General features: G+C 42.6%; 1 protein-coding gene across 11 annotated transcripts in view; it reads left to right on the plus strand.

Moving 5' to 3' along the window:
• agrn (agrin) overlaps positions 1-16,611 on the plus strand; it is a 348,754-nt gene that overhangs the window by 113,767 nt on the left and 218,376 nt on the right. For 8 of the 11 annotated variants that reach the window (XM_084721694.1, XM_084721698.1, XM_084721695.1 and 5 more), the window contains one exon: positions 14,533-14,571. In XM_084721694.1, coding sequence (XP_084577820.1) covers positions 14,533-14,571 — 39 coding nt within the window. Of the gene's footprint in view, positions 1-5,849; positions 8,083-14,532; positions 14,572-16,611 lie in introns of those variants that run through there. The other 3 variants (XM_084721702.1, XM_084721703.1, XM_084721704.1) reach the window with 2 other exon arrangements.

The following is a 16,611-nucleotide window of genomic DNA, read 5'->3' on the forward strand; positions in this document are numbered from 1 at the left end:
AATGCAGATACTTCCATACAGAACACAAGAGCTCTCTGAATGCTTGGATGTGTATGAAAACAGTGTGATTCATGTGCTATTGCCTTCTCTGTCACCAGAACTCAGCACTTACTGGCGATTTTGGAATGATGTGTTAGGCGGTGTGTTCAGACAGACGGTCCAGACAGATCCTCAATCACTTCGATGACTTGTGCTCAAGCAGAAACTCAAGAGCATCTGGCAACAAAGTTTGAACTGGCCTCAGCTTTTGCTGCAATGCAATGCAACATCATGCGGCAAAACGCTGTGATGTGATAACTTTCCAGAGTTGGAAAATCCTTACCCATAATCATAGATCTCTTACCCAAGTGTTTAGTTTGAAAGCCTGGTTAGACAGTGGTCTTCACCTTCATCATCAAAACACAAGGATAGATGAGATGAGAACAACCCAGCAGGGTACCCTGCGTCATGCCGACACCCCTTTTTGAGTGAAAACAGATGCTGCCCCTTATTTGACTGGTGGTCAATAGAAATTCTGAGCACAAAATAAGAAAACTGCATGCCTGGTTAGCTATTAGGAGCCCAAATCCTCTGGTGAGTCATGTGAGTCTTTGCTGATCAACAATCGTTACATTGAAAAAAAATTAAAGAAATATTCGTCCTTTCAGTCTGCCTTCATCAAAGTGGATGAACTTGAAATATACAACTACCTTATTGTATCTTCAGGCAATGTATTTCAGACATCTGTCCCTTTTTATCTTGTTAAGACACTTTACTTTGCTGTTTTAGTATTCTTGAACCAGACTCCATTCTAAAAACAAGTGTGCTGTGGTATAGTCATATTTCTTCACAGTAAAAACTTAAGCTACACCATCACTAAGAGCCTTGTCATTTACTAAGAAACCTCTTTAACTAACCTGTGATTAAGTGTTTGACACAGACACACACCGAGTGTATGCTTTTATAGTGCTTGTTTCACTCAAAGAGGGGTGTGGCACAGGCACTTGACATATGGCTCATGCTATTATCCATGGTTTTCATCCATTCAGTGGAGTTTTTTGGAGAATCAATGTTTTGGAGGCTTGTGGTGGCCTTTCTAAGACATTAATGATTTTTTTTTTCTGTTAATCTGTCTTTCAGTTATAGCTTCTGTCTGGAGTTGAGATGTAATTTTAGCTTTCAGATTGTGAAACAGATGTTGAACATTTCCAAAATTAAATATTTTTTTCCATCTTTTTGTTGTGGTGTTGATGCATGGTTGTCATGATAACACTAGTCAGAGCAGCATCTTGTATTCGTCCCTCATCATCATCCATCCTTGTACCTCCCACTCTTTTTTCTCGAGTCCCAGTTCAGAGGAGGTTAATGCCTTTAGCCGTGCACAGCTGCGAGGGGCCGCGGTCCCGTCGCTGCTAGATGAGTGCTGCTCGGTCCTGATGACTGGGAAGTCTGGGAATCTGTTGGATGCTGCAGCGAAGTCTGACTTATGATGATTGGAGTTAATACCGTAGCAAGACAATTGGCCCACCTGCTAGCATCTCACCGCCGTAGCCCACTGGGTGAGGAGTCTGGGCTCCCCTCCACCAGCCCGCTGCACGGCTCGATGCACATGAAGAATTCAACATGGCCTTCTGATGTCGACCTAATGTCCCTGAAAGTGGAATTTGTGGACTTGAATACATAGTTCGCTGTGGAATTAGATAGATTTATAAGAAGTGTTGCTCCACTGCCAGCAGTGCTGTGCAAATACATACTAGGAAATAACAATAGCTGCTGATTGAGCCTCAAGACGCCATTGGCTGAAAAAAAAATGCTGCAGATTTCTCATTATCTATACGTACACAGGCACCAAAATAAAATAAAACACAACATGACAAATATTGCAGTGAATTATCTTGGAAATGAAGCGCACATGAATAGTTGAGTGGGCCAGTAGACGGGCTTTAGTGCAGGCAATTACCAAATCCGTTCTAAATTTTAACAGACTTTATTCTTTTCATCAACATCATTAAAACCCTCATTTACAATGGACAGCAGGAAAGGATGATCTCTAATGCCATTAGTGAAGGCAACAGCTTCGCTTTTGATAGCTCCTGCTTTGAAAAATGGACAGAGTCCCACTCTAATGGGGTGTTGGTGTATTCATCAACAGATTTTTTTTCACACACTCTAATGTACAAAGCTGTTGTTGTTGCATTTAGCGATAGATCTTTACACATAGTTTTTCCCCAAACAGATTACTTGATGAAAGATTCAACAGGGGAACTAGTTTTGTATTAGTGAGCATGAACAAGCACTATATTCAAAGTCAAACTAAGCATTAAAGGTCATCAAAACAGCTTGAATGACTTTTCTAGCTTCTAGTGTTTGGGACTTTTCTTATTTTATCAGTTCTGAGCCAGAAAAAAGGCAGTTTTCTGAGAAATTCATCCCTTGGGGGCTTCATCACCTTTACCATCTCTGACAAGTTATTCTCAGTGAATCAGCACCGCACTTAAAATGTTGTTAATGCAAATTTGGTATTTAGTCCTTTGATTGCTGCCTGTAGGAGAAGCTTCTGCAGATGTTGACTGGGTTTTGCTTGGCCAGACACTGTATTTTCTGTTTAAAATCACCTAAACTGGGTTGCACCAAGAAAAAATAATGTAATCTAAGATTAGCTCTAATCAGAGTTTAGAAAAACTAGGTTTAAAATCACCAAATACAGATCTTGTGATTGATGTGAACCAAAATTTAACGATTTAATCAATATGGAGATGCCTGCTTACCCAAATTAAAATAGATAAATAAATAAATAAATAAGTAATTTGAGTGCTGTTGATACCTAGTAAGTATTAGAGAGGGGAAAAACTGTTAACTTCCAGCTGCTTTATATTCCTTAACATTTTTTGCTAGCTAGCTAATTAAAAAAACAACTTAATTTTGTTTTGTTTTTATTGTTCACTAGCTCATTAAAAAAGAAAATTCTATGTTTGCTAACTAGCCAGAAAATGAAACAAAAAAAGTTATATTATTTGCTAGCTAGCTATAATGTAAAGGAGCAGATTATATTGTTTATTAGCTGGCTAAAAAGTAAGAAAAAGCTTATATTGGTTGCTAGCTAAACAGCTAGCAAACCTAGTTAGCCTAGTCATGATAGCTCAGCAAAGAATTGTTTTGCTTAATCCATCTAAAAAAAATACAACTATTTTAAAGTTAAACCTCCTCAAGTGTTAGTTATTACTGAGGCAGAGTTTTCGTGCAAGATAATTAGACTTAAAGTTAAACTATCTTTTAATTGAGTTTGGAAATGAATCCTAGTTAGTGCAGCCCAGCCTTAATAAATCAGTTAGTTTGTACATTTTTGAGTCTAAATCTTTAGAAAACTCGTACATTTAGCTGGTTAGCTGGTAGAAAATACACAGACACATCTCCTTCACATCTCCTGCTCTTTATGTCAGACCTCTGACCCCACATCGACAAAGTGCTTTTAGATATAAAACAGTTCTGTCTGGATACCATGTATCATTGTATAACTGTGAAAATAATAACCATATATCTGACTCAGCCTTGACCCTGGGTCAGTGCAGCTGGAATGTAGCTTGTACGTGAAATATATAAAGATGATAAAGAGAAGACAAGAACATAAAGAATGATGCAAAGAAGGAAAATTTGTCCGTCTTTCCTTGATGTCGGCTGTGCTTTTTAAAGTAAATCTGTCTCATTTTTACATGGTAATCCTTCTGGCCTTTTGGAGGAGAAATTGTCATTCAACAAAGGCAACAACTATTTTCTCTTAGATCAATTAGATCAGCGCCGACCGGCCAGAAGACCGGGATGTACGCTGGGCTGTGCACACACACACACACACACACACACACACACACACACACTCATATGCACCTTGATTGAAGCATCACTGTCGATCAGGCATTGAACTTGACAAATTTTCTCACCCTCTGCATAAGGAATAACACACACATGTGCATATGCACACACACATTCCAAGTTTTCCTCCTGCTAGACCATTAAACAAGAGAGCAGCCCTTTTGGCTCCTTAATGGAAATTGCCATTTCAAAGCCTTCAGAGGGAGATGTTAACCTTGTGCGATACTTGTGGCATTAAAAATGGATCAAAAGCAGCTGAGCTTTGATGTCGACGGAAGATCTTATTTGGGTCGTGGCAGCAGAGCAGAGTGCCGGCCTGACTCCACAGCACCCTCTGCTGGGAGAATTGAGCACTTCAGTCATGGTCGCAAGTTGTGATGTGGCTGTGTTATGCACTTCTGTGTGGTTTAATTGTTTTAACCCCTTGTTGCACCTCACATTCCCTCTTGTCAAGACAATAACATGACGATAAAGACACAGTTATGTATAAAAGTCAAAAGGGAGACAAATGAGACAGCAGCTGTTTCCTTTTTCTTTTCAGTCAGTCCATCAATCGGGTTTTGTTATGCAATGTGAGAGCCGATGTGGACTGTCTGGGTCTGGAAAGAGCAGAGGGGAGAGGCACCTCTGGGTCGGTGGTGTTGCTGCTGATGAGGGGGGTTGAACTCTTGACCCTCAGCAGGCAGTCTAAAAAACCTGGCACCCCTTGTATTAGAGTCTCCCCCACAGAGCTCAGCTTTGGCTTGGGAATGAACACCCTGTCCAAAGAGATAAATGACTTTTGAGGCGGGAAGCAGGATCACCACCTACCTGTGTGTGTGTGTGTGTGTGTGTGTGTGTGTGAGTGTACTGTAGTATGAGTGTGTGTCCAAGTTGTAGGCTGAAAACTGATAGAGACAAAAAAAAAAAAGACAGAAGGAGCCATTTTGCTGTGTGTGTGTGCTCGTTTCTGTCAGACAGAAAAGGCAATTGTGTGTGCATTCATGCAATTCCTCTGTGGATGCATCAGTGCCAGTGTGTGTGTGCTTGTGCACACCCTTGTGTAAAGCACAGATAGAGTGGGGGGTTTGAACGGCAGAGATGGAGATGGAGACACAGATAGAGAGAGTGAAAAAAAAACATAAATAATTGATGATAGATACCGCCTTGCATCTGCTGCCTGCTGCCATCGAGTTTGTTCAAAGTAGATATTGATGCGGGGTCTTGCTAAAACAAAGCGTAACCGCCCCTCCGTTCCGACCTCATTATCGCATTAGAAGGGCAATAATGCGTAGCTTTTAAAAAGGGCATTAAATGACATGCTATGAAGTAGATGGAAACGATTCCGCGTCAGATCATTTGCCAGAGTTGCTGAATATTCATATTTCGCCATATTATTTAACACACGGGAAAAGGAAACCTACTCCTAGTTGTCATGAAAGTGAGTCAGAAATAAAAGCTCCAAATGGGAATGTTAATTAATTGAATATTGGCTTGTTAGTGTGGAACGCATGTGAAGTTTCTCAGGCTTGTTTCCGGACTGCATATCGGTCAAAAACAAGTGGGTTATACTGTTTGGAGAGACTCAATATCTGATTGACTTTAATGTGTTTAAGTTTTCCTCCCTCCCTCCCTCCCTCCCTCCGCAGGCCTATTTTCTCTCAGTTTGCCTCATTAAATCTTTGTGGAAATTCTCCAGCTCTTGTGGAAGAGACTTTCTTTTGATTAGGCTATAAACAAATGGAGGAGTTGGTTGACATCTCCCAAGACCGTGGCCCTCTTTTGTTTTGTTGCTGCACTGTTGCTGCTGCCCCCCCGCCACCCCCCCCCCACACACACACACACTCTGACAGGACTCGAGTACTATTCCCCAAAGCCTTTATTCTTGCTCGTTTTCTTTTTTTTTCCCAACTCCAACCCCTCCTCCCCTCTGCCTTTGTTAAAGACGGCCCCTCAACCACTCCCCCCACCCCTCTCCCGTCTCTCTCGCGCACTATCTCGCTGGGTCTCTCATTATGCGCTCATCCGTTCCGCTGGCTGAGGGCTGAGAGAGGAGCGCTCAGGAGGAGAGTGTTTGGGAAACCAGCGACACGCCGCTGCTGTTTTCTCCAAAAGAGAGAAAAAAAAGAGAAATGTCAGGAGCTGCTTTTCCTTTGGCCAGCGCTCCTGCTCATTCCCGTTCACTTCCCCCCTCTCTCTTCTGTATTACTGTGTCTGTCCGGTGACTTCTCTCATTGACTCACTCCAACCCTGCTTCAGCTGGCTGAGTGCGCTGACACTGGGACCACTACCTGCTGCCTGGGGATTAAGCGCGCTATGAATACCCGGAGCCTAATTTGTTGTTTTGGCTGCCAGTGAATGTTGGATCCCCACAGAGGAGACGCTGGTGCGTAAATCCTCGCCGGCCAGGACACCGGGAGCGCCTCTGGACTAAGACAACCCAGTGAAAAAGGGGACTGGATGCTTGAGGAAGCGTGCAAAAGAGAGACAAGAAAGAAAAGACTGGACAAGTTCTTTGCTGAAAAGAAAAAATAGAAGAAGCTAAATCAACCTCAGTCTTACAAGGATCAGGACGCAATGAAAACCTTTTCCTCTCATTATTTGGTTGGGATTCTCTGTCGGGGTGCTGACACGAGGGAAGAAAGCTCAACAAATCTTCACCCTGAGCTTCTTGCTTGATTTCTGATCACATGCAGGTTTTTCTCCTCTTCTTTCGATGAGTGCATTCATTTAGAGTGTCTCTGTGTTTTGCTGCTCATCTGTAGCCTCTCGGGGTAGAAGACAGCTCGGCACTGACAGGTTGAGAAGGGATTGTGATCGTCCTCCTCTACAACTTTTCCCCCCTTTCCGCCACTTCTTCTTCTGACCCGCTTTTAGCCCGAGCGGCGCACCAATTGGGGTGGGGGCCAGCTGCTTTACCCACTCCATGAGACTGGACGGGGCATAAAGGTTATTGAACCGAAGAGGAGTGGCAGGCACGCAGGAGGGATGAGCAGGAACAACAAACCTTCTCCGTGAACCCAGGAGCATATGGTTTAGCAAGGGACGGCCAGCTGCTTTCGAGCCATCCCGCTAATCACGCCACGGCAGATACAAGTTGCTCCGGTGACGGTGTCAGGTTTGGACGGATCTTACACGCTGTGGTCATATATCTCTTCGCTGTGACACAAGCTCCAGCCAAAGGAGACAGTCCAGTGGATACAAAGAAGCAGTTGTGTTGAGTTAGAGGCACGCCGGGTAAATCATTGCTCAGGAGAGCAGCGATCCCTCGGTGCCCCAACAGGGAGGCTAAAAAAGATGCTCGGCTGTCACCTCATAGGAGAATACTTGTGACACATGTTGTTGGAGAGCAGCAGACCTTGGCTTGGTTTTTAAAGGCTTTTGACAAGGAAGAGCCCTTTCATGGCCATCTAATTACCAGTCGGGGTCACCGGGAAGAAAGGAGAGGATTCCTTTTGTGGATTTACTGTCGGCTGGGAAGTTTTCCGTGTGGATATTTGACAATCCAACACATCCCGACACTCATATTTCTGGATTAGGTGTATTTCACACACATTCATTCTAAAAGCGCATCGACACACATTTGCAAACACATTATCACCACCCACTTAAATCCACACACATGTTTGCACTGTAAGTATAAACCACTTCACAACACACACACACACATACTTGCACATTGAAAGCCCATTAGTTTGTCTTTTTCCTAGCGGGTGCAGCAGAATGGAGGTCGTGTGGACAGGTGGGGGGCAGTAGGAGTCCAGCATCTCTGTCCCCTGTGTCCGTCCTCTTTCTCCAAATGGATGTTATTATCTCTAAAAATGTGTTGCTTGGAAACCACTGAAAGCTTGCTGCCGCGATTCTCTGACAGAAACAGTCACCGGGTCCCCGCCACGGTGCACAGCTGGAACCACAGCTGAAACACCAACCATTACGCATCCTTTCTCGCTTTTTGTTTTATCTTCATCTCCATCCTCTGCCCTCACCCCACCGCCATCATTTTTTCCAACGGGTCCTTGGGCACCCCTCGTCGCCCTCCGCGTCCCATCATCTCCTCCACTCTGGAGGGGAGGGGGTCGTTGGAGTGGAGCATGAGCGGGTGCCACTATCCTTCGCCGCCGCCACAGGAGCAGGACCGCAGATACCAGCATAAGGTGTCCCTGGTCGTGCGCTACTTCATGATCCCATGCAACATCTGTCTGATCCTGCTGGCCACGTCTACGCTGGGCTTCGCCGTGCTCCTGTTCCTCAACAACTGTACGTTGGTTCAACAAAAAACATACAACTTTACTTCTTTACTTTCATAGCACCTAAATGTATGGGTCACTGTTTGGCAAGAGAATGTGTACTATAAAACCTGATTCAAAATATTGGCGTGGATTTTGAGACAGAATTTAGTTGGAAAGAAATTATTTTGCATTGCACATTCTACAGCTTTTGCATACCCTTTTAAAAACAAATACCCCCCAAAACCAGGCTCGTTTTACATCTCGTGACAGCCTTATCTGCACTTGAAGTAGGGACATCAGGACAGCTAAAGTCACAGACCCCCTTTTCCTGATTCTGTGTCTGCAGGCTTGCAAAATTGCTTCATATCTTCCCTCCAAAGACTTGGCATTTACTTTGAACTGCGGTATGAAGTATTAAATGGCGATTAAATGCCTTCAGAGGATGAAAATTTGTCTTTTGGCCTGGAAAGCCCCAGCCCCTCCTCCCGTCATCAGCTGCCACTGCATCGTACTTTTCTCACTGTATGTGGAAAGCACATTTGCTCATTAAGAGGCAGAGACATTATGTTTGTGCGCCTTAGTTACTGGAGGCAGTTTTGATGGTGGGCATCACAGTAGATTGTAGTTTTCTGAGAACAGCTCTGACAAGAATGGTAATTGCTTGAGTTTGTCTTCTGTTAACAGAAATTTGCTAATACAGGTGCTAATGCAGTGAGTTTCTGTACAAAAACACTTTCATTTCAAATGGTGCTCCAATTCAGCAGAGTTTTTTGTGCTCTTGGGTCAGAAATCTACTTGCCTTAAGTCAATTTTACTTGCATCTGTACAAACTGTTGAATTAGTCATTATTAAATAAAAGACTAAAGTTAATTGTCATGTTTAATCTAGGGCTGCAGTGTCTAAGAATGTCAGAAAGCAGTGAAACATGTCCATTCTACTTTTAAGTCCAACGTGATGTCTTTAAATGTCTAACCCCAAAGATATTTAGTTTAATATGATAACAAGCAAAGAAAAGCAGACAATCTCCACATTTGAGAGACTGAAAGTCTGTTTTACTACTTGCAAGTGAGTTGCCAGATTTACTTGTCCAACATGGCATTTTACTTGCCCCAGGCAAGGGGGCAATCCTTATTGAGCCCGTTAATGGCGGAGGCATAATGTTTGTGTGTCTTTGTTATTTGTGGCAGTTTTGATGGTGGACATCACAGTAGATTCTTGGGTCTAAGAATTTTCTGAGAGCACTTTTGACAAGAGAGGTAACTGCTTTGAACATTTGTATTATAAGCACCAATGCATTGACTTTCTTCACAAAAACATTCTCATTTCAAATGGTGCCTTTTCTCAGTATTGAGATACTTAGCCCCTACCCATGACAGGTTTTGCCTTAAAGGGCCAATAGACATTCACCAGTCACTTGAGCACAACGTGCTACCTTTTCTTTTTTCACCGACAGCTCACCTCCAGCTGTTCCCCTTTACCATTTGCCTTTCTGTGTTAACACTGACTTATTCATTCTCCTCACTCTCTCACAACTCTATTTCTGTGCGCTTTGCCAGTTTAGTCTGTTAAAGGTGAGATTTCTCTCTACAGACTCGTGTCACATAATCACTAAGACAGAGGGATTAGTTGTCAATGTTCCGAAAACATGCCTGAATTCAGCTCAACCTTAAATGTGAACATATTCTAGTTTCTTTAGTCCACAATGACTGTAAACTGAAAATATTTGGATTGTGGACAAAGTATTTGATATTTGAGGACATCATCTTGGGCTTTGGAAAACAGTGATCAACACTTTTCACTGTTTACTGACATTTTATGGCCCAAAGAACTAACTGATTAAAATGATCAACAGATTAATCAATTATTAAAATAGTTAGTTAGTTGCTGCCCCACATGTAGAACCATATAATAACTAAGTAAACAAGTTGCAAACAAAAGCTATCTTAGCAGTCATTTTCATGCTGTCAAATTCAGATTTAAGTGGTGTTTGAGAGAGACGGTCTCTGTTAATAAACTTTGACCAGGGTTGTTGTCCCATGTCAACACTTTTGCTCCAACTTTTGCTTATCAGTCTGTTGACCTATCAGCCATGTACAAGGCAAAGTCCCTACAGCCTGAAGGGCGCTGTCACATCAGTTTCACCTCTCCCTCAAACGCTGTCTGTGTTTTTCTGTCATCTTTGTCAGGCTCTCCTCCTCATTGTAATTGGTGAATGTGGGTGACCAGGAGGAGGGCGCTTCATTTGTAACCTCGCCGTGTTGCTGAATCAATTTCAGCCCGGCAGATTCTATTAGATTTAATACAAACCCAGTTAAAGCGGGCCAATCTTCGCCCCTCAGATGACTGAGTGAAAAGAAAAAATGTGCGCTGGAGAAATTGATGAAGTGAAAGGGGGCTCTATTATGCTGCCAAGAGCCCTCGCCATGTGGCCACAAGGACAGCTGGATGGGATAGTGATAGTGCTGGTAGTAGTGATGCGTGTGTGTGTGAGATGGGAGGGGGGGGGGTGTTAGAGGAGTCATGCAACCTCGGATTCACAATTTCTATTGTCAACATATGGGGTGAACACACAGTGTGCAACCCCTCCCAAAAAAAAAAAAAAAACCTACTGCCTGCCAGCAGAGCCCACACACATTCACTTTATCATTCTGCACGACGATACATCAGCAACATCAGAGGGGAAGGTGACACACACACAGAGATACATACACACACTCATCTTCCTGCACATGGCTAAATGTCACAGTGAGACACTTATTGATTTGCTAGAGATATAGGGTGAATGATGGCCATGTTGTGACATTCACACAAGCACGTGAATCCACGCAGACCTCGCCAGCTGCACAGGGAGATGTGGATGCTTGATATGCTTATGGAAAGACCTTATCTTGTCCTTTCATTATGGAAATGTGAAGAAGTCGTTTAGCTGCTGCTGGCATCTCAGCTCACTTTGCACGCCACCTTCTCTGTCTGGCTCTTTCTGATTCTCCTTGTGCGATAATACACCTATATCTGTGCATGTGAGTTTGTTTGTGTGTGCTCAGACATGCTTATGAATGTGGGGAGTGTACCCCGTGTGTCTGATTGTATGTTCTCCTTTATGCTCTTAGCAGAACTTCTGTATTTTCCTCATGCCAATTTCTGTTCCCCTCGTTTTATATGTTTTCTTGAAATCCCCCCCAGATGGAAATCAGTTACCGTCATGACTGACTGGGAAACAGCTTCAGCAGACACTTCATTATTCACCTCTAGCACCAGCCTCGCCTCTCCCCTCTCCTCATTTTTTTTCTCTCTCTCACACACTCACACACACTCTCTCTCTCGAAGCCTCGGCTGTTGACAAGCAATTTTAAGTGAGCCCAAATTTAAAACTCAGCTGTGTCTTGGGACGCCGACGGGTATCGCACAAGTCCTGAGAAAGGCTTCTGCGCGGTGGTTGACGGGGCCCCGGAAAAATGTGTTAGCGGGGTAATTGATGTGATGTGTTTTATCTTCCTCATTATCCCTCACAGTGCCGAGACATCGGAGAGATGGCTGGGTGGCTGCACAGCCTTTCTGAATGTGTGTGTTGCTGTGTTTGTTCAGCACAGGCAGCTCTGACAACTCACCGGGGCTCTGCTTAGTGAGTCAGACAGCTGACTTGACTGCCAGAGTGGAGATGGTGGTTTTGTTGTTGGTTGTGCTTGGTACTCCACAGCCCTGGTACACTGTGACCAGTTTATCAAGCAGCATGTCTTTACATCTAAAGGACAGAGTAGGTTGATTGCCGGTGACTCCTAGAATGACTTCTAAAAGCTCATTAATATCCCTTTTACGAAAGAAAATGGATAAATGATGTAACTATTACTGCCCACATACTTCCATGCATCCTTGACATTAGCATGTTAAGCAACATATCCACTAGAGGGCGCTGCTCAGAGTCAAACATTACCTCAGAAAGAAGGAAAGAGTCAAAAATTTGACACCAACAAACACGGTGACTCTGGTGCAGGTTGTAATAATCTACAACTTGAGAAAGAGACGAAACTAGAGGCAGTGTAAACAGCGTTGGTCTGTGCGGCCATTGAATACATCTCCACATTTTTTCCATCGTGTACTGTGGTCATCTCTTACCTGAAGTGTTGGCAACTCTGCTACACTTACCTCTGATGGTACTGCTCCATTTTGTCCACCTCTGTAAGAGTTCAGAAAACGTGCAAAAATACAAACGCAATGCTCTGTCCATATTTGTACATGTATCTAACGTTAAGCGTACGTGTATCATAAGCCTGTTGGAGCCTACTGTATCTTCAGTCACGTGATGATACATACATGGTTAATGCTGTGAAACAGTTGGACTGCTTGGTTAGGATTAGGAAAAGATCATGATTAGGGTTAAAAGAAATGTTATGTTATGTAAGTCTTGTGCGTAGTCTGCTTGCATGATGACCTATATGTCTATTTTTCTTGTGAGGACGGGCTGGTATCATGATGGCTTTAGAAAAACACTGTGTTTTGAAGAGGCAGTCCATTTGGTTCCCTGGCAATCAATGAGAGTCCACAGACACCAAAACAATCCCTGTAATTCAGTACTAATGCTTACTAGGGATTCAGCAATTGACTGGCAACAGACCGGAACCGGCCAGTTTTCAGCATGACCGGGCCTGACCGGTGACCGGCGTCACACATCTGATTCTGCATGTTAAAATTCACACACGTGCTCCGCATGTTGGTCATGTTATGCACGCAATGACTCAGATAGTACTGTTACAGCCATACACACTCATACATTGCATGAAGTCAGCATTAGCAATAGATTACATGAACAGGATAAAGAGGAGACAGACAGTCTACAAGGAGACAGAGCAGATGATGGTGTTGACGAACAGCAGTAAAGTTTCTTGCTCTTCAGGCTAACGTTAGTCAGTAGCAGACTACTGTTCACAGACTGACAGTTAAATTCTTACCTCCAGTTCTGACTGAAGAATAAACAACCGAAAAGTAGACTGAAAGACAGACTGATAAGTTTTACTCCAGTGAACTGTTGCATCGTGCCATTCTCGTGAAATCACGTCCTGCGAGATCACGTGGGATCACGCTTCCTCTAGGTCATAATGTATATATGATAAGGCTTGAAAGTACCTGGAGCACTTTTGGAGAAAATGTAAACGTTATTTAATGGTCAGTGTTTTATTATGAACATCCAATTAAATTTGAAAAGAAAATTTGCAAAAATGTTTGTGAATGGTGTCAATTTAAGTTAGAAAGACTAAAAATCGGAATTGGCCATGATCGGCATCAGCAGGTCAGACTAATGAAAAATAGGACTCTGGCATGATGATGATGATGGTGGGTTTTTTTTTAGGAAGAAAAAGGTGCAATTAATACAAAATTCAATTCTGTAAGACTTTTGTTTTCTTACCTGATTTGTATACTGGCTTGTGTACTCATTGCCAAGCTGACTAAGAGGCAGATGATGTTTTGTATTCAGGGCTGAAAGTCAATCAACAGAAAATGAATTTACCACAATTTGAAAGGGCAATCAATTGTTTGTCAAACAAAACCCAAACCCCAAATGTGAAAATTTTCTTTTCTCCTCTTTATATTGTAAATTAAATATTCTTTGTTTTCAGTCTGTTTGTTTGACAGTATAAGAAATTTTGAAACTTCCCCTAAGGGTCTGGAAAATTGCAAAAAGCAATCAGTCATGTAACTGAAAAATAATCATCAGATTCAGCAACATTAAAAAAGAAAAAGATATCCTCTATTTCCCAGCTAAAGAATGTAAAAACAAAGCACATGTCCTTTATGCACCTCTTACATAAACTGTTATTGATTCATTTACATAGCTTGGCCAAGAGAACCATTTTCTACATGAAGGACTCAGGTTTCATGAGATTTTTCCCCTGAGTATCACTCCACACTCAGTCATTTGACACCACAGGTTTTGTTTTATGGTTCCCACAAACTGACAAGCCTTATGTCACCGTCTGCTGGGTGTTGACCTGGCAAGTAGCATGATGTCATTTGATTTATTAAGGGAAAACAATCTGATGTATTCTGCAGGTGGTTGCTGAGGGATGAGGGCTGAGTAAGTTCTCACTGTTGTACTGTATGTCATCACTGTTGATGTGAAATTTCAAATCTAATCTCGCACCTTTCAACCCAAAACAAAGACAGATCCTCTGTGCTCTCAATTCTCATGTGCTCTTATAATATCAAAAGTCATGCAGTGTGGTTTGGGATGAGAAGACCACAGAAACAATGAATGACAAAACAATGATGGTATCACTGAAATGTACTCCTGTCGATTAGCTCAGCTGGGTTCCTGCAGGGGCCCTGTCGCTGCATTAGAATGTGTTAGAGAGGCCAAGCCTGTAGTCAGAATGTCTCTTTTTTTTGTAGCAACTCAATTACTTGGCCTTTACCCCTGGGAAGTCTGTGAATCTCCCCAAAACTAAAAACCTATTTCTCTCTCTTTCTCTTTTATCTCTTTCAGACAAACCTCCTCACTTCACACCGGCTCAGCCTCCTGATGGTAAGTCCTCTGTGGTTTCTCTCCGCTTGCCTTCGTTGACCACTGCTGTTTTGGGGGGTGTACCTGCAAATAATGACCTTGGACGGCGGATCCCTGCCTTTGAAGTGGGCAGCCGTCTGTGCACTGTGTCAGATTTGGCTGCTCTGCTTTTTTGTCTCACCACTGTTGGTATGGCAGGCACGTGGCCAGGTCTGCTCAGAGCTTTGATGTGAGAAGGATCTTTTGATGACTTGATTTGATCTGCTCCGCACGGCTAGTTGGGCTGATGTTCAATATCGGTTACCACAGCAGCATTCACATCCTTATGATAGGGCCTAATAGGATAATAACCACCCTTTCCCTGGGTATTCTACATTATTTGAGGCTGCTAGGTGAGCTTGGATGGTATAAAGGTATTACAGTATACCAGGGTAGTAAGAAATCCCAACAGTATGATTTTCAACGTTGTTAAAAATACAGATGCTTGTCTTTCTTTTAGACTGGTACAGAGATGTTGTATTGAGGTGATGTATTGTTGTGCACTGCACATGCCACCAGAGGTCAGTGTCTCTTGGTGGACAATGATGGCTTGGGTATAAAAGTACTGGACTAATTATTAAAAAGAAAAATGCATAGTCACAATGATCAGAGTAGTGTAGCATAGTAAGTGCGTAACTTCAGTTGAGCGAGTGAGTGAGTGGCAGCGGCTCAGCAGAGGAAAAGGTGAGCAGTGAAGTTGTCACTCTGGCAATAAATGTACAGTTTAGGTTTCAATTTGTCAGAAAATAAACCCTGCAGCTTCTCAAGACTAAAGAAAAACTTTGAAATTGTTGTTACCGAATTGTGGAATTAGTGTCACTATTCACCATATTCACACGGCAGCCATTTTCCTCTGATATCACAGTGAGGGTGGGTGGCTCAAATGTCATACTGCTGTGTTTCAGGTTAGAAATTGCATAAAGGTAGGGATTCTGACAAAATGTTATCATTTCTTTGCTTCCAAAATGACAATCAACTGACAGACAGTGATAGTGGAAAACCTGGTGGGGCCATATGTCAAGATAAAATAACATATTTCATAACCCATTAGCTACCGTAGCTAATGTTAGCATTCAGTCATTTCTTAGTATGTTACTGTTACAGTAAATAAGGTGCTGATTAATTCTGAAATACGAACACACATCTTGGACACATTTATTTATAACGCCAAGTAAAACACACTGGTTATGATCAAGCTTGTAATGTATGCAAACATTAATGTTAACTCTTTTGCTGTCTCTTGACCTGACCTCAGAAATGTTCTGGTTCAGTCACTCACTGGAAAATTCAGCAGTGTGTGTTTGTGTAACCGAAATGATGCCAGTAACGTTAGCTGGGAGATGTTTGCGCACTAACATTAGCTGTTGTGTTATAGTAGCTAATGCATTATCAAATGTTGTTGTCGCTTAAATATGGCTGGATTTTCACTAGCCATTGTCTTTTCAGTTGATGATCAATCAGGAAGCATTGGCATTATAACGATTTGTCAGATTCTCTACCGTTAAATGACTTACAACCGAAACACAGGAGAACGACATTTGAGCTTCCCACCCTGAACGTGATGTCAAAGGAAAATGGTGATTAATAATGATCAGCTTTGCCTACATTAGTTTAAACAAGAGTTGAGTTTAGCCGATTTACACAAGTTTCACACAAATACTGTCATAATATTATTTACCCTGGTAAAATGTCAGGAACTTATGAGGGCATGAAAAGACAGATAACTGCCCAGGCCTACTGCTGGTTGTTTGTAGTCACACTCGCCTTGTTATCCACATGTTCTCATGCCATCCCACTCATATAAATCTTTGCTACGGGCTCTGCATTGTTTCAGTTGTTTCCTGGCCCAGCAACATGAGCTGTTAATTAAAAAAGCAACAATTTATTTCGAAAATGGTGGATCTCGGCAAGCTTTAATTGGAGGAAAACAGCTGGTTTTCAAGCTGCTATCATGAATATTTATCAGAAGCAGCACAGTGAGACAGTGTTTGATAGACTTTGGTGTTGTATGTGTTTTTTTAC

Source organism: Lutjanus erythropterus, chromosome 6 (genome assembly GCF_056507025.1).
Source record: "Lutjanus erythropterus isolate fLutEry1 chromosome 6, fLutEry1.hap2, whole genome shotgun sequence".
NCBI classification, from domain to species: Eukaryota; Metazoa; Chordata; class Actinopteri; order Lutjaniformes; family Lutjanidae; genus Lutjanus; species Lutjanus erythropterus.